The following is a 17,177-nucleotide window of genomic DNA, read 5'->3' as shown; positions in this document are numbered from 1 at the left end:
AGTGCCTCGAGTCGAGGCAGTCGATCGCAGGGCTGGCCGATCGCCGACCGTGGGGTATCGGAGTTAACCCCCGCACAACCAGAGGGCAATCGGAGTCCATCCGCACCAATTTGTTAGGGAATGTGACGTAAAGTCCGATCGCGATGCCATTGACCTCGAGCCGAACACTTGCGATCGCGGGGGATGCTTAAAGGGCAGAAACACCCCAAATTCAGCCAGACATTGCCTCCAAACACTGCTCTCAAACCACTACTCTGCACCCCTTACCTCCTCATCACAATGTCCCCAACTTCCACAGATACTGCCTCCGCCGCCGAAGCCAAGAATGGCACCTCCACACCCTTCGTAAACACCATGCCCGACTCGACCTTCAGCTGGCAGATCACCCTCGCGCAAAAGGTCATTGCCATCACCGGTGCCAACCGCGGCATCGGCCTCGGCATTGCCGAAGTGTGTCTAGCCAATTCTGCGAAGTTCGTCTATTCAATGGATCTCATGGAGCCCGGAGAAGAGACCATTGCCCTTCAGACCCGCTACCCGAATTTCCGATATATCCAGACCGACGTGACCTCCGAGGAGAGCATCGAAAAGGCCGTGAATCAGATCGTGGAGGAAACCGGACGCATTGATGGGCTGGTGGCTAATGCGGGAATGACCAAACATCAACCGGCGCTCAAATTCGAGCGCCCGGAATTGGAGCGCATGTTCAACCTTAATGTGAGTGGACGTCCGGCTTGGTTTGGTCGCGTTGTGCATGCTGCAGCGCGCGGGTGCTTACGGGCAGCAGGTTTTCGGCGCATATTTCTGCGCGCAGATTGTCGCTCGGAAGTTTATCGAGCTGGGGATCAAGGGGTCTATCGTTATGACTGCTAGTATGACTTCTTATCGTCCGAATCGCGTATGTATTCTTTCTCCACTCGGGGGATGAGTGTGGTGCTAAGTGATCCTAGGCTGCCCCGTCCGCTCCCTATGGCGCTACTAAAGCCGCAGGTAAGTAGTCTTACTCTTCCTCAACCTTGTTGGTATTAGACTAACTGAATATTCTATAGTGCGCAACATGTGTCACACCTTGGCGATGGAGTGGAGCAAACACGGCATCCGCGTGAACAGCATTTCCCCGGGTTTTGTTCGCACCGCCATGACCTACTACGTGGAAACCGCCCCCGACTGGGATACAAAGATGGAATACTATGGAGGAATGCCTCGGCTGGCCGACCCTCGCGAGTTGGGAGGTGCTTACGTGTATCTGCTCAGCGATAGCAGCTCGTACACCACCGGCATTGACATTCCCATCGCAGGTATCGTCGGTGCTTGGTAGGATACCCGGGGCAGATCAGGCTTGGTGTGGACTTTCAAGCATCGCATTCGCTCGGCGTTTGATGATCATATGTACATACACGACCCTTTCTATTGACATGATAGACAACGACCCTGAATGACGGAGGCACGGGCTGTGCTTGAGCCAAGACTAAGCTGCATGAGCATCTCGTATTCCTACCCTATCGGAGGGCACGACAGGCATGACTGACCTCGTCCTCGGCATGACCGGCGCCTCACTTCGCGTGGTTGCACTACTTTCAGGAACAGGCTGCACACCTCACGTTCCTGACATCGTATCCAGATATGTCTGGGGCAATAATAGCCGATTGGCTGGAGATACAAGGCTCTAGTCTGGCAATCATTCATCAAATGAGGTGCACCCGCTCGTCGGCGGGAAGTGTTCACCCTCACCTCTCCTTCACCCTAACCACATAGTATCCAGATAACAGCAGCATTCAATAGATAGAAGAGTATCCCTACCCAGCGATGGAGGCTGCCTCCCGACATGAGTTTCCGTTCCTTGAAGAGGTCTACTCTGCGGAGCAGCCCAAGATAGAGTAAGTCCAGCACCTGAAACAAGCTAAGGCCAACCTGCCTAACCTCGCAGCTTCGTCTTCGTTCACGGCCTAAACCCTCGAGGCAAAGATAACCATCCCTTCGAAACATGGACGCACGAGAACGGCATCTTCTGGCCGCGGGACTACCTCCCTCAGGATATTCCCCAGGCACGCATCTTTGTTTATGGGTATAATTCCACGATTACGAACCCCCAGAGCATGTCCACTGCTAGCGTCAAAGACCATGCCAATACATTGCTGAATTTGTTGGACTTGGAGCGGAGTCCACAGTTGGTATGTTCTGCTGTCTGGACATTGGGGAGAGGAATGTCATCTGACGAGGAATAGAATGTGCGACCGACGAAGATTATATTTATAGGTCATAGTTTGGGCGGACTGGTCATCAAGCAGGTAGGGTGACACCACTGCTGGTGGATCAAAGAGCTAGAGCTGATCAGCTAGGCACTGCTGAATGCACACGAAGACCCCAAGTACAATTCAATCCGCAACAATACCTCTGGTCTTGTCTTCTTTGGCTGTCCACATCGAGGTACCAAAGGTGTCGAGCTCGGCAAGATCGCAGCAAAGGTAGCGCGGTTCGTCGCCAAAGGACACGCCAGTAATGATCTGCTCGATTGTCTTGAGCACAACTCGCTCTTCACCCGCCAGATGACGAGTCGGTTCTCGCACCAGCTGGAAGACTATCGCGTGATCAGTTTCGTGGAGGGGAAAGAGGTCTTCTTGGGCGGTGCTGGACCGGCGTCTGTTAGCCATGTAAGCATATACCAGCTTCGCTCTTTATATCTTACCCTGACAGCATACAGTTGGTAGTCGACGAGGAATCAGCTGTCCTCGGACTCCCCGGCCAACGCGAAACCCGACTGAAGCTGGACGCTGACCACTCTCAAATGTGCAAAGTGGGCAGTCGGGGCCCGATGTACAAAATGATCAAAGGCAACATCAAGCAAATCGCCGATCAAGTTCTCATCACAGAACAAGGATACATCCCACAACCTTCTGTATCACCTCATCCAGCCCCCCCTCTCCCTCCGCGCCTGCCAGGAAACAGCAGCATCCCATATCCCGCCGCACCCACACCCCAGGCCACCACCAAACGCGTCATCGGCACTCTCTTCACCCCCGTCGACAATGATCCTCGCTCGATCAAGGCTGCCGAGCTGAAGAACAACTATCGCTGGGATGAAGCCCGCAAACTCGAATATGACATCTTCAACGAACACATGCGCACCATCGGACCAGACCACCACAGCACGCTCGAGATAGGGTACCATCTCGCCTCGATTGACCTCGAGTCCGGATACCTGTCCAAAGCCGCTGAATGGGCGAGCTGGGTCTCATCTAACAGCCAACGCGTCTTCGATAAGCGTCACCCGCTCGCTATGAAGGCTGAAAGTCTCATGGGTGAAATCCTCTGCCATCAGGGAAAAGGCCAGGAAGGCGAGTCGGTATGCGCGAATGTCCTAGCCCGTCAGCAGATGACCATCGGGGAAGATGATCTGGACACTCTCGACACGCGACGGAGATTGGCGATCGCGTACGGTGCTGTCGAGCGACGACAAGAAGCTGTTCAGACATCGGAGAGGGTTACTGAACGGCTGCGGGAGTTACTGGGACCTAACCATATACGCGTGTATGCTTCTATTCTTGATACGGCCGACCATATGCTCTCAATGCGGTCGCATGATACGAGAGCGTTGATGGTCATGCGGTTCAGCGGGGAGGTAGATCAGCTGGCGCAAGGGGCTACGCATATTGCACGCGAGCTGACTGACCTGCTCGGTCCGCGCCATCCACTCGCTATTCGGGCATTGAGGCTACAGGGTGGGAGTCAGATGCTCGATCCGGACGGGATTACGGCAGCGTCGGAGACGTTCCGACGTGGGCTAGCAAATGCTGAGGAGGAGCTGGGCGCAGATCATCCGGAGACAATGAGCATCGTGGCACTGATGGGTGTGATGTATGCGTCGCAGGGACGCAGCGTGGCTGGGCTGTATGGCACGCCCGGCCAGTCGAACACGCAGTTGGCCACGCCGTGGTTGAGCAGATACTTGACATGGGCGGAGAATCGAATGGGGAAGGGCTGTCCCGAGGTGCAGAGCACGCTGGCTATGTTGGGGAAATTGCACATGGAGGCGCAGAAACATGTTGAGGCGCAGAGCTACTACGAGCGGGTTGTGGAGGGATGTCGTGAGAACGGAGCGGCAGTGCCTCAGGAGGTGCAGACGATGTTGCAGTTGTGTCGGATGCATACAAGATACATAATGCCGCAGAGGACATCGGGGGGAATACAGAGTTTATTGTCATCGTTTCAGCGAATGTGATTATTTTCTTACGGCTAGCACTATATCTGCATAATATATTCCTTAGTACCATTCATTATCCTTCATACGATCATCAACCCGGGTATGTCATGGGTTGACGTTCGCTGTAGCGAAGCTCTCACCAGAGGCTCCGTCATTTTTACTGCCTACGTGGCTTCTCCTCTCCTCATTTTCCTCACAAAATGCTTACCTGACAATGTATGCGCATACTACATGCAATGAAATCTTTCCATGGCCCTGTCCCTCCGTGGACTCGAAAGGTTGGGAGCTCGGTCCCATTGCATGAAGCTATAGTATTGTGCGGGAAGGCGGAGGGTGTATAGGCAGCCTGGATGATGTGCTTCACGGTCGCACTGCTAATGCTACCGTATAGAACACCCCCTAGTTTTGAGTACCTTGAACATACAATGGAACTGCGAGTGGTGTATGAGACAGCGTCGAGGTCGTCATGGCCTGGTATACCTTGGGAGGTAGGTGTGACACGTTCTGAATCATCACATAACACTAGACGGGGGTAGTCCTACCTAGGATGGAAGAGTCCTCCTCTCCACTGTCTGAAGCTCGCACATTTAGTATTATCTACTCTTGGGTATTAGTTGCCACCGCTACTCGTATACTGGATTCGATACTATCTTTATGAAACTTGGCTGTTTTCTTGCTACAAGTCGTACAGGCTAGGGACTTAGAGTATGTTAGAGCCTAATTTTACTATTACTTCCACTCGTTTACGAGGTCATCTAGGTATCTTGAGTCGCTGAATATGGCATGTTTCATTGTATGTCCCGAGAGAGACTCTCAGACGCAGATAAGTTCCTTGAGCTCATGTACTCCACAGATGTATTCGAGGGAGACACCATCCTCCCTTGCCGAAGATATACAAGCATGTCGTTGACATCATTATCGTCTTCAGTGCTTCATTATCTGAATGAATCGACATGCCTCTTTCCATCGACCTTTTATTCAGTGTGGATCTGCATATTGCGCTATGCCGTGCAATAGCTCTGTAGCTGAGGGGCCCGTTATTTTCCTGAGGCAGACAGTAGTATTAGTACGGCATACTCCTCCGGTATTTTGGTAATGGGGTGTCTAACGAGATTGTTCGACCATACGGATGAACATATAAAACCCATGAAGCCCTCACGGCTGCTCACCCCTTATTTCCCTGAGGCACATATTATTAGTATGGCGAATTCCTCATGTATTTGGGTTTCTAACGAGGTTATTCAACCATCCGCAATGCCTCCTCGAACTCCTCGATTGTCCGTGGGGTGAATTTCCCCACATTGGGGGAACGCAACCTAAGATTTAACGCATCTTCTCAGCCTCACCCCAGGATTTTATAGACAGCAGAGCCGCAGGGGTTTCTAACGAGGTTTTCTGACCATCTGCAACGCTTGCTCGAACTCCTCGATGGTCTGGGGGGTGAATTTCCCCACATTAGGGAACGCAACCTAAGATTTGACGCATCTTCTCAGCCTCACCCCAGGATTATATAGACAGCAGAGCCACAGGATAGAAGGGTGTTAAACATACCCCCAATGAGAACGACAGGAGAGCCAAGTACAAAAAGAATCCAAGAGCACCCCGAACAAAATCGCCAGCACGGCGAACCCAACGACGGCAACAGCCCCTTGCGGGGTTTGGAGAAACAACATTTATTCGATGATTTGAGGACTGTAGGAGGCAGGTCTTCGCTTTCATCAAGATTGTCTTTGGGGGATATGGCTACCACGATGTATTTGAAAATCGAGCCACATCCTGCGTGCCCCACGCTTCATTTTGGGAAGGGGCAACGCAAGCTGTCCATGCTACTTCCATATAGGTGTCTATAGTATTGCCGGAATTCTGACCGACTTGGAACGCCAGAATTTGTATGGGCTTCCTGCCTCGGCAGTTTCATTGCACGCCTTTCCATTTGCACCTTTCGCGCTGGTGATGTTATTGTAAAAGTGCGCATTTATATATGGAACCACACGCAAGGGGATCCCAAAAAGCCTATTCTTATTATCTTGGATTGTATATTATAAAGATATAATCCTTTTCTCCTCATCGACGCGACGCGGTAAGTGTTTCGAATCATTGTACAGACCCGAGCCCCTCCCTCCGCTCGCGTAAGGCTCGCCTCCATTTGAAACCTTTTCAAAATGCTTTTGAATGTCAGATGCTTAACGTAATATTGGCGATTGGCATAGGCAGCCCATCACATAGGCAGCCCATCAAAAAGACATCCTAGAGTTTCATGTGTAAAAAGAATATCCACGCCATCCATTTGTCGACACCACAGCACCAGGAAACCACCTGCTGTACAAGACAGCCAGCGGCCAAGATATAGATCCCCAGCCTGTCTGTACTATTGTTGACTGCCGGCCACTTGGGCAATTTAACCCCATTTCCATAATTAGTAATATTAAGTATACCATTAGTGAAATAAATCAGCGAATTTTTCTGACGCAACTTCCTTAGAGGTGTAACAAATCCTCCAAACCGTGTCCATTCCAAGGACCGACCCGGCATAACCGAAGCTATGACACTAATTTGGAAGCATTTATCTAGCCTTATTCTGTAAGGCATACCAATTATTGTAGAACATATAGTCGCTGTTCATACCTAAAGTGTACCTTTATACCAAGCTGTAAAAGCCCAATGTCGACGCTAAACATGTCCTTGGGCGCTTTCTGGGCTGAATTAACCGTGTGTCGGCAGCATGTACCGCAGCTTTTTGTCATACGTTAAGGCATAACGCTGTCGATCGGTATTTATTTCCATCATGTGACCTTTATTTGACGATATATAACTTATTAAGCTCTGTCAAACTCTTGATGACTATGTTTGACTCCCGGTTCCATAAACGCTATGTACAGGAATGCGTATTGTGGCATGTAGTATTGGCCATCACAGTGTCAAAATAATATCTACGCTGTGGCAGATAACGCAAAGAACTTTCATTGAGAGCTATAGAATTGTCGAAAGCCTAAGGCGATCCAAGAAACTATGTTCTATTTTTGTTTGATTAAGAAGGCAAAAGTACTGACAAGCAGGTTCGGGCAGATGCTTGGTAATTTGCAATTTGCATAGTTGGAGAAGGTAAGATCAAGGAGGAGGAAGACCGAGAATTTATAGCCCACGAAACCGAGCGCAGACAACCTGGTGAAGTGCTTTGCTACGAGGAATTCGCCCAAGGGAATGCTTTTGGCTGGTGAAGTGGCTATATTGACAAGACAGTCAGAACTGACTGAAAGATCAAGCAGTGATTGCAAACATTCATCGCAGGAAGAAAGGCAGTGACCGCGGTGGAGCAGTACGGCGAATTCCACTTTTGCGCCGCCGTCAGTTCTGTGGTGGTGCCTTTATGATAGTACCGCCAGAGCACTCTCATACGTCATTATCCGCAGGCTTTGCGGAACAAGTTCATGCTGTGTCTTTGCGGCGAAAGCGGAGGAAAACCTCGAAACAAGAACCCAAGGAAACGTAAGAGAGTGAAAATCAGGGTCTGGCTAAATGATGTTGGGAGATCTGTCTGTCGGCTGACCGAATAGACGCGACAGTATAGCTTTTGTACTCTAGCCTAGCGGTTAGCTCGTCGAAATTCCAAGCTATTACTTAGTATGGGACTAATGGGCATATGTAAGTATTGAACCTACTCGCCCCTACGCAGCTTTGCCTCTCTAGGTCCTATGTCTTGCTAGTGGTCTTTTCATAATTACTACCCGTTAAAATATCTGTTATTCGCTGCTCGTGCATACCACGCATACCACGTATTGCTATATAAAGATGAGTCGGCCATTCTAAGGGGCAACAGATTGTCTCAAATATCCTCTTCTGGCAATTACAGTACGTTACAAAGGCATAGCCCAACAGCACTATCCCTCATGATCGTTTCTTGATCGGTGGTAGTATGGGCAGGGTTCTTTCAAGAGGTAGGAGGCAGATTAAGTGGATTCTTAGGCAGCATGGAGAAGATAGTTCTAGGTTACGAAGCTTGAAGTCCAGATTCTCAAGCACTAACTCTAAAACTTGATCATTTCAAGCAGGTATGGGACGCAAAGAGGAGAGGGTATGTTTGGCTCTCTATTTTCAGCGTAGGAAATAACTCCCTTCTGTTTGACTCATCAATACCTCATTATGTTCCATTTCTCGCGCAATCTTCATGTCATGATGAGAATATATGTCATCGTGTGACCTTATAAAAGCCTGCCTACACTTCTCACCTTTATTCTTTCAAGTTTCACTCCCAAACGAGCCAATATGTCACTTTCAAGGGTGGTCAGATACTTTTTTAGGCCATACAGCCGACTTGCGGAACGTAAGTACCAGCAGGAAGGTGACCATGATACAGCTCAGTTATTCCGTCTACTACAGCTTCCAAGATGTGGAATTTCTCTTCTCTCATATAGGGATCTCTGGCAGCCCGTTGAAAGATATATCCAAATGTACTTCGAGCTACGCTTCTCAATACAGCGCGAAGTCTACCTGCGAGCCAAGCATGACCTGTTGTACGAGGGAATCAACGCGAACCCATCAACGAAAGTCCCGTCTACTTCTGTAGATGAGATGCAAACCTACAAAAAGGAACTCCACTCTCTCAGAGAAACAAACTGCAACCTGGAACGAGAGACCTATCGCTATATAAATACGCTTCCCGACGGGCCTCTGGGGCGGATGTTGTACGCACATGAACAACAGAAGGATTGGTATCTCTCCAACTTTCTGCGCCAGGAATGCGCACGCTCCGGGGGGTGCTGTGGACGGAAATGCGGATGCTGCAAGAAGCCGAGAACTGATAAGCATCCGCTCCATAAGAGCCATTGCACTTCAATGTGCTTATGCTGCGAAGACGCAAGGGGGTATCCTGTGGAAGTTGAGAGATATGAGAATGACCCGATGATCGTGGATGTCTTTCTATGCGGCTACCGCAACTTCTCCAGGGACTATTTGGAGCATTGGGTAAATGCCTATGTCTTCGGGTTCTCTTCGGGTTCAGGAATTGAGGAATCCCAGGCGCATTAGCTCGCAGCTTCAGTCGACCTAACGAGCTGCCTGACTACTTCGCTACTGCTAAACCTTTGTTCATTATTAAAACCAAATCAAAAACTTGCTTTATTCAATCTTGGTATCATGGATTTAGTAACTTATTCGTTGCAGCAACGACGTGGTTCAACACCTGTAAGTAAAGAGAAGCACTATCGCTTTACGAAGAACATTCTACCTTCCACTGTTTAGCCCACCAATCCTGGAACTTGCGGCGAACAGTCCTCTTGGCAGCGGAAGCAAGCCGGATTATCTGTTGTCCCGGCCTGGTCCCGCATTCCGCCGCCCGTTTCGCCTCAGAGTCTGTAACCTCGTTCCCTTCGACCCCTACATGAGCAGGGAAGTTCAGCAGTACCTCCATTCGCACAAAAGCGTTATGGAAAATGTTTCTTCCAATTTGATTCAATCTATTTACACCCCGCCCTGGATCTTTAATTGTGGACGCCCCTTGTCTTCCTTTCTCTTCCCATCCTCCTGAAAATTCGAGGGTAGCAGACTATGCCCTTCACCTGTTTCAACTCCTGGGCTGCCTGTGGGTTAAACTGGTGTTGTTCGCGGATCTACTGATTCTTACTAGGCACCGACTCAATTGGGAAGATGCCACTATGCAATCCCATAGCTGGGCTTGAGATTGCGTTTGTCTGTATAACGGTTCGGGATACTTACCGACTCGTGGAGTCGGCGACTGAATAGCGTGGCTATTCTTCCGCATATGATACTCTCAGATGCCTATGTTTGTCGCCAAGCTCGAAGAGTCAGGCAGGCAGTAGCTCTATGACTGTCTCGTTCAAGCGCCTCCGACTGGGCGATGCTCATGAGGGATCTGGTTACAGTGACGATGAGGATGACGATGACCATTTGTCCGTTGAAGGTGGTGTCTTCCTTGAACCTCGACACACCGACGAGAATAGCAGCACCAATAAGGGCAAAGAGAGAGTCTTCACCGCCATCCTATGCTGGGTATCTGACCTACAGCAGCATAATTGAAGGGGGTAATTAGAATGGAGGCGAGAGTGCTTCAAGCGGGGGAAGTCGAAATAAGAAGCGGAGAAGATCAGAACGGGCGAGGAGGAAGTCGCTTGCTTGACGAGTACCGACCTGTTTCTGAGGAGCTTGAGCTATGGCAGCGCCCATAAGACGCCTGGTAAAGGCCCCCTTGAAGAAGATCCTCGTGCTTTATGAGGGTCTGCCAAAGGCGTACATGTCTGTAGTCATGCAGATATGTATATAAAGAATCAGCCTAGCCCATTCTCTCTACAAAATAAAGGTACAGGAGAGTAACTGTTGCAGCTGCGGGCAGGGGGGTCCTAGACCCCGAAGTATATTTTACTAGCATGCTCCTGCTTTGTAAGGCTGCGCAATCAGATATATAATAAGATTACTGCACGCACGGATCTGGGGGCTACGGCTACGTAACTATAATTTACTTATATCAGACCCGCAGGCGATCCGCTACGTCGCCGAATTTATGTTGTAAACAGGCTTGCTCGGGCAGTTCAGCCAGGTCAAACTCGATCCTGACCCTAAACAGGTAATGTCTGATCTGAGCCAGGAACACGTAGGCCTCAGGGCCATAGGAATAGGTGTCAAGACGAAGGGCCAAAGATATGGTTTTGATCTATCTAGATCTCAAGAAGATGGTTGGTGGTTGGGTTCTTAGAAGAGGTGGTAGTCAGAGGCCACGCAGGAAGAAGAGGCGAAGGATCAGCTGACAGCTGCCTGGCTGCAGTGAATGTCTCAAGAATAGGCATTAAGGATGCTGGGTAGAAGGAACAATATACGTCCTGTTTGAGTCAGCAGGGAAGGTTATAACGTAACTCCCGGCCGCATCGGCCACCCACCCGCGCCGGCCACCCAGTACACCGCCCAACACGTTCCTACATGCAACCACTCTTTCTATCAAAGGCAGTGAATTAGCAATGAGTAGTACAATGATTCTAGGGCGGTGTGGTAGGGGTGGCCGGCGCGGGTGGGTGGCCGGTGCGGCCGGGAGTTACGTTACAAGCAGAAGGAACAGGTATGTTGGAAGTAAGATAATGGACAAAGAATGAGAAGGATGGTGGCTCACAGGCAGCTACGGCTGCAACACTCATTTATATCTACATCTACATCTGCTTTTGTTGTTTAGTTGTGTTTAGCTACGGCAACGACCTTCCTACGTCGTGGCAAGCGTTGTTTACATTGGTTTATGTGTTTATTGCGAGTTTGAGGGCATTGAAGGTGTTCGGGGCCATATTCTTTGCTTCAAACGGTGAAGCACCTGCATAGCTAGCATCTAACTATGCCGGCTCGATCGGGTATAAGAATATGAATTGAATTGAATGAGTTGAACTGAATTGAATTGATACTGCTGAACTGAGAGTCTTGGTCTTTGAACGGTAGGCCTGACATGGATTTTGTGGAAGGTGCCTACCTCCTGTTGCCTTCCACCGCTGGTTGAACCCTTTGTTATCGGGCCGTAAAAATCTTTTTTTACATAGTGGTGTACGATTTTACATCCCACATCGATCTCGACTTGCTATGACGATCAGACTTCAATGGACTCCCTGCGTTCGTCTTCTGGAGCGAAAAGCTTCCTGGCACCCACTGCCCCCTCAGTATCTCACCACTTTATATATACTACTAGTACCGGTACAGACGTCAACAAAATACTAGCCGCAGGTAGGCAATCCATGCACCCTTGGTATCTGATCCCATTACTTTATCTGCATACTACATCTACTGATCGTCTATGAGTCTCTGTCCACAGCATACAGGCGAGAGTTGTTCAACCTTGTACTTCGATGTTCCGAGAACATGACCCGTGCTCCTGGCCAGCCAAATCGGGACAGTTGTCACTGCAAAAATGATTATAATGCGAACAAAAAGGCGGCCCGCTTAAGCGAAACCTTATTCTCCACACCCGAGTCGCGGCTTTTACACGTCCATCACTGATATCAGATGCACCTTGATATCGATACCAATAGTTTTCCCAACTCGCTCATGCTGTCGACAGTTGCATCAAGTTTTGGATCCCCTTTCCACTGCTTCAAGACGTCAGCATTAAATGACCGTCATAAGCAGCTCTTGGGTCGCTGATTGACATGGCAAAACGTCAACGTGTCGTCGATAGTCCCTAGCGTCGGGCAAATCAATTGTTCCGAGTGAAAGTTTGGCGCGCCCCGACTCTCTTGTTGCACTTAAGAGGAAGTTGCCAGTCAGAAAACAGGCGCGCTATCGGGACCCAGACTCGCTTAGCCCTACACCGCAAACTATACTCATCAAACTAGTAAACGAGGTAGTAACGAGGCTACTGTTAGCTACAGTGGAAGGCATAAACTGAGTCACAACCAGCACTGTTCTTTCCTTCCATATACTGAATTTTGGTGTACTTGTCGAAGGAAAACTGGCCGCGACACTTACTCCTGTACATAGAGCAAGACTTAGTGAATTTTACTTCGTTTTTAAGGGCTTTTTTACTTCGTTTTAAGAGCTTTTTATACTCAATAATACGTCAAGAAAATGTCGCCCCCCCTGCCTCGATCCCCCGATTTTACCCTCCCTTCGTCCGGCGCCATCCCCGCCCAAAATACCACAAATGGCCAACTTCTGGTCATGGGTGCCGGTTTTGGCTGTACTGGGGGCCTCTTCATTTTAGCTGCAATCTTATATTGCATTATACTCTGTGTACAGAAAAGGTATCTATCAGGCTTCTCATTCTGCTACATTATCATTATGAGAATGAGACTGACACCGTTTACTCTAATTCATAGAGCTTCTACGTCCTGTGTCGGGGCCTATGTGCCCCAAAATATTGATGAATTCGAGCAAGCTCTAGAGCTTGTCCGGCGGGGTATGATACTCAAGACCAGCTTTTGTCATGAGTATATACTAAGTATAGGGGTATTCCAGGCCGTCGGACAGCCCCCCCCCCCGCCCCGCCCAGCAACTTTCAAGGAGTGGTTCAATGCCAAGTTCCTCCCCTGGGTAATGACTAAATTCATGCTCATAGGAACTATGGCTGATGCTTGTTTAGGGCCCTAAGCCGGTGCCTGCTGGTGGTGGTGGTGGTGAGGGTGGTGATGGTGGTGAGGGTGGTGATGGTGGTGATGGTAGTGGTGCTGGTGATGGTGATGCTGGTGCTGGGACTGGGGGTGCGGGTGCCGGTGGTGGTGGTGGTGCCGGTGGTACTGTTTCTGGGTCCCCATAGAGGGCAAAACTTCTTCTCTTTTTTTTTTTTTTCTCTCTTGAAAAAACTCTTCTTCTAGGAGATGCCCACAGGGCTTAGTTCGCGTTTTTGTTTTGGGATTCTTGTATTTTTTAGCTCCAGTATGATAATGAATTTGTTTTATTACCCATGAAAGAATGTTCTGTGGATAGTTGACTACGGAAAGAGTGAAACCCATAACACGAGAACATACTTTTTTCACCTCAATTCATATCCTTTTACTCGATCCAGCCGGCTTGGTTAGATGCTAACTATGCAGGTGCTTCACCGTTTTGAAGAGCAAGTCTATTTACAGTATGAATTCAGTGATATCGCAATTATTTGCCTGCGGGTCTGATATAAGTAAGTTATAACTAGTAATACTATCCGTAGGTACAGATCGCAGATTTATACATATAGTGAATGATTTTATCAAATATATACTAATCTTATAGTAGGTTTATAAAGCGAGAGCATGCTAGTAAAATATACTTCAGGGTCTGGTCTTGCACCTGAATCTTGCAGAAATGGGCCAGGCTGACCCTCTGCGTGCGCGCATCTACATGATTACAGACGTGTACGGATTTGGGAGGCCCTCGCATAACATGAGGACATAATATGGTGCATAGTTTTATGGTAGAATGGAATATCTAATGGTATTTCATCGCCGCTGCTTGCGATAAGGGGGTACCATATCTTCTATTGATGGAGTGGGTGAAGAGAGAGGTAAGTGAGAATGAGCAGGGAAGAAATATAAGCCTTAACAGGCAGAGGTAAGGGTTCGACGCAAAATGGTACAACAGGCGTGGATCATACCTGGCTGCAGATACTTGCTTAGGTGAGATCACATGGAAGCAGCCACACAAGTCCGCCCGGTCAATTCCAAACAAGAATCTGCATGTCGGCGCTGCTCTTCACGGCGAACCTCTGAAGAACAAGGCCATACACCTTACTGCCTCGGTACTACTGATTCATGCAATAGGATAATGTCTTATCATTGCTAATGAACACAATCTAATCCGGCATCTTCATCATCAATCTAACCCAAAAATGCAATCAATGCAAACATGACTATGTGCATCTAATGATAGAACAAACATGTACAAACACCTATGCAGACATCATATCATATCTACAGCATAAACGCAGCCACACCCACTGCCGCAGCAAGCACCGAGTAATCCAACACGCTCTTCATCGCGCCGCTGGTAGCAATCAACACACTAGGCTCATAAGCACCCGGGGTAGTGCTATTCGTGGTTCCGTTCCAGCAGTAATCGTTGAAGCACGTGGTACAGATATTCGGGAGGGAAGTGTTCGTCCGGTAGGTGGACCTCTGCAAGATAGCGCACGCCACGCAAGACGAGAAGTTGTCGTCGACGGTACCGTTACCGCGGGTGACCACGTTCCAGCCGTTGGTGATGACGGAGTCACGTTCCTCGTCGCTGTAGGTGAGCTTGAAGGTGGAGAAGTTGGAGTCGTACGTGTAGGGGCTGTTGGGCAGGTAGATGACCAAGGGAGCAGTGCCGGAGATGTTCTTGGGGTCGCAGCCGAAGAAGGTCGGGCGGGAGTTCAGACCCAAGTTGACGAAGGTGTTCTGGTCCGGGACGGCGGGGAAGGAGGTGCCGTTGGCGATGGTGGGTTCGAGACTGCGCTCGTAGGTGGCCACCAGGGAGGTACCGTTGGGCCAGTAGTAGTCTGTGTCGGCGGAGGAGTCGATGGCGAAGATGACGTCCACGGCACGCTCCGGCTGGATCAGCGGGTGCAGAGGGATGTTCTCGCCGTCTTCACCGCCGTCGACCACGTCGAGGTCCTTGGCTGTGGCGTAGTCTTCGCTGCTGTCGCGGTAGCCGGAGAAGGGGTTCGGGGAGTATACGGCGATGTCGTCGTTGCGCTCACCGAGGTCTTCGAGGATGTCGGTGAAGGCGTCCTTTAGGATGGTTGGGATGCTGGTGCTGTTGATCTGGAGGAGGAATTGGTTGAACAGGGTGGAAGACGAGCCCATGATGAACCCGGCGTTGTCGAAGCCGCGCACGCAGGTGCTGTTGTCGGGGATAGCGCCGTTCTCGAAGCGAGAGCCCAGGTACTGCAGAGGGGCGAAGGCGTAGACGCTAGGGTCGAAGGAGCCGAATTCCCAGGGGTTCACTTCGTAGACGGTGGCATTGGTCTCGACGATGACTTCGCCGGGGTTGCGGCCATCGGCGACGACAATGGGCATGGGGTACTGGCCGTTCTTGAAGTCGTCCATGAGGGCAATGGAGGACCAGGTGTAGTCGGGACCGCCCTTGTCGTCGGAGGCGTTCACCAGCTGGTAGGACAGCGCACGGCCCCAGTAGTCAGTGAAGGAGGTGTTGAAACCGGCGTCGGCCTTTCCGTCGACTTCCTCGGTGATGTCCTTCCAGTATTCCACCGTGCTGACGATCTGAATGTGGTCGAAGTTGGGTCCCTCGAGCAGGGACTTGTCGAATCGCCAGACCTTTTCGCTGGCCTGCAGTTCACCGATGGAGGAGAAGTTGTTGACAAACATGGATCCGACCAGCCAGCTACCTCCACTCAGGCCAGAGACATAAGTTGCCGCCTGCAGCAGACCACCCAGCTGACCGGAGTTGGTGGCATTGTCGGAGCGGCTGTCGAATGCCTTGAGCGCACCGGCACCGTTGGTGAGAGCACGGTATCCACCACCCGAGGCCGCAATTGCAATGTTGGGGATGTTGGAGATGTTGCTGGAGTGCTGGTTGATGTAGGAGGTGGTGTCGAAGCCGGTGAGGTTCAGACGGCTCAGGAGGTCCTTCATCGGGGTGAGAGTTGCATTGCGACGGACCTTGAGCCACTCGGTCTCGTTGGTGGAAATGCCGGAGGCATCGCGAATGCTAGGCCGAGTCGAGGGACAGGTGACATTGGAGGGAGTATATCCGTCGGGGGCATTGGGGAGGGCGCGGACAATTAAATCGGCGGCGACGGAAGCAACCTCAGCCTCGGCCCTTTCGACAGGCACGGAAGCAGCATTGGCGAGGCCAGCGGCGGCTGCAGCAAAGAGAGGCAGCTTCATGATCGACAGGGACGACGATCTCGGAGGGAAGGACTGGGGGGAGAGTGGAGGATGGACGGCACGAGAAGGGAAAAAAAGTTGCGAAGAGATTCAGCGCACAGAATGCCTTATAATAATATGATCCTGAGTGAACAGCCACATCTTGCGGATCGTCCGGAAGGCTTTGGGCAGCCTTGGCGAATCCACCATGTGAACCAGAGTTTCTGCGAACTCAGCGAACTCTGTACAGTCAGCGGCTCTAACGCGGAGTTCGGCAGGAATGTTAGGGCCAATCCCTCGGTCTGGGGAACCCTTGATAGGCCCGAGGGAGAGGGAGCAGCCCCATCCAGGAGGTTTGCTGTCCCTGGAACCACTTCATCCTAGGCAGCAAGATTGCCCCTGCGCCACTGATCCTGCCAGAGGAATCGGGATCCGTGGGGGCCGACCAGGCTGAATCGAATTGTTGGGCAGTGAAATCTTGGTTTGCTTTGATCGCAGGGGTATGAGAATTTCTCCCAGAAATGGGGTGATATGACATCGGACTACTGTTTATCTGCAGGTGGCAAGCTGGGTGATACAAACCCGCATGGTTTGTGTGCCGCCACAATTTCCGAGGAAATTTTCCTCGTGTTGTCCCGGTGTGCGACGTGACAGACCATACGACAGGGAACCAAGCTGCCAGACAAAAAAGAAAAAGAGAAAGAAAAGCAAACAAG

General features: G+C 50.4%; 5 protein-coding genes across 5 annotated transcripts; 4 read left to right on the top strand and 1 right to left on the bottom strand.

Moving 5' to 3' along the window:
* Window positions 1-279: 279 nt before the first annotated feature.
* AtWU_11394 (short chain alcohol dehydrogenase) lies at window positions 280-1,318 on the top strand (the record flags this gene model as incomplete). The annotated part of the gene is made up of 4 exons (XM_035506494.1): window positions 280-717; window positions 788-898; window positions 951-990; window positions 1,050-1,318. The coding sequence occupies 4 exons, from the start codon at window positions 280-282 to the stop codon at window positions 1,316-1,318; spliced, it is 858 nt and encodes a 285-aa protein (XP_035362387.1).
* Window positions 1,319-1,806: 488 nt separating this feature from the next.
* Window positions 1,807-4,219, top strand: AtWU_11393 (LipA and NB-ARC domain protein; the record flags this gene model as incomplete). The annotated part of the gene is made up of 5 exons (XM_035506493.1): window positions 1,807-1,877; window positions 1,928-2,171; window positions 2,226-2,288; window positions 2,340-2,651; window positions 2,702-4,219. The coding sequence occupies 5 exons, from the start codon at window positions 1,807-1,809 to the stop codon at window positions 4,217-4,219; spliced, it is 2,208 nt and encodes a 735-aa protein (XP_035362386.1).
* A 4,245-nt stretch (window positions 4,220-8,464) lies between these two features.
* Window positions 8,465-9,226, top strand: AtWU_11392 (uncharacterized protein; the record flags this gene model as incomplete). Its single annotated transcript, XM_035506492.1, has 1 exon — window positions 8,465-9,226. One exon carries the CDS (start codon window positions 8,465-8,467, stop codon window positions 9,224-9,226), a length of 762 nt encoding a protein of 253 aa, XP_035362385.1.
* Window positions 9,227-12,748: 3,522 nt separating this feature from the next.
* AtWU_11391 (uncharacterized protein) lies at window positions 12,749-13,436 on the top strand (the record flags this gene model as incomplete). The annotated part of the gene is made up of 4 exons (XM_035506491.1): window positions 12,749-12,924; window positions 13,000-13,079; window positions 13,128-13,213; window positions 13,263-13,436. The coding sequence occupies 4 exons, from the start codon at window positions 12,749-12,751 to the stop codon at window positions 13,434-13,436; spliced, it is 516 nt and encodes a 171-aa protein (XP_035362384.1).
* A 1,129-nt stretch (window positions 13,437-14,565) lies between these two features.
* AtWU_11390 (lysophospholipase family protein) lies at window positions 14,566-16,482 on the bottom strand (the record flags this gene model as incomplete). Its single annotated transcript, XM_035506490.1, has 1 exon — window positions 14,566-16,482. The coding sequence occupies one exon, from the start codon at window positions 16,480-16,482 to the stop codon at window positions 14,566-14,568; it is 1,917 nt and encodes a 638-aa protein (XP_035362383.1).
* Between the last annotated feature and the right edge of the window lie 695 nt (window positions 16,483-17,177).

This window comes from Aspergillus tubingensis, assembly GCF_013340325.1.
Source record: "Aspergillus tubingensis WU-2223L DNA, scaffold_15, whole genome shotgun sequence".
In the NCBI taxonomy this organism is placed as follows: domain Eukaryota; kingdom Fungi; phylum Ascomycota; class Eurotiomycetes; order Eurotiales; family Aspergillaceae; genus Aspergillus; species Aspergillus tubingensis.
Note: the sequence above shows the minus strand (reverse complement) of the source record. Positions and strands in the feature narration are given on the sequence as shown.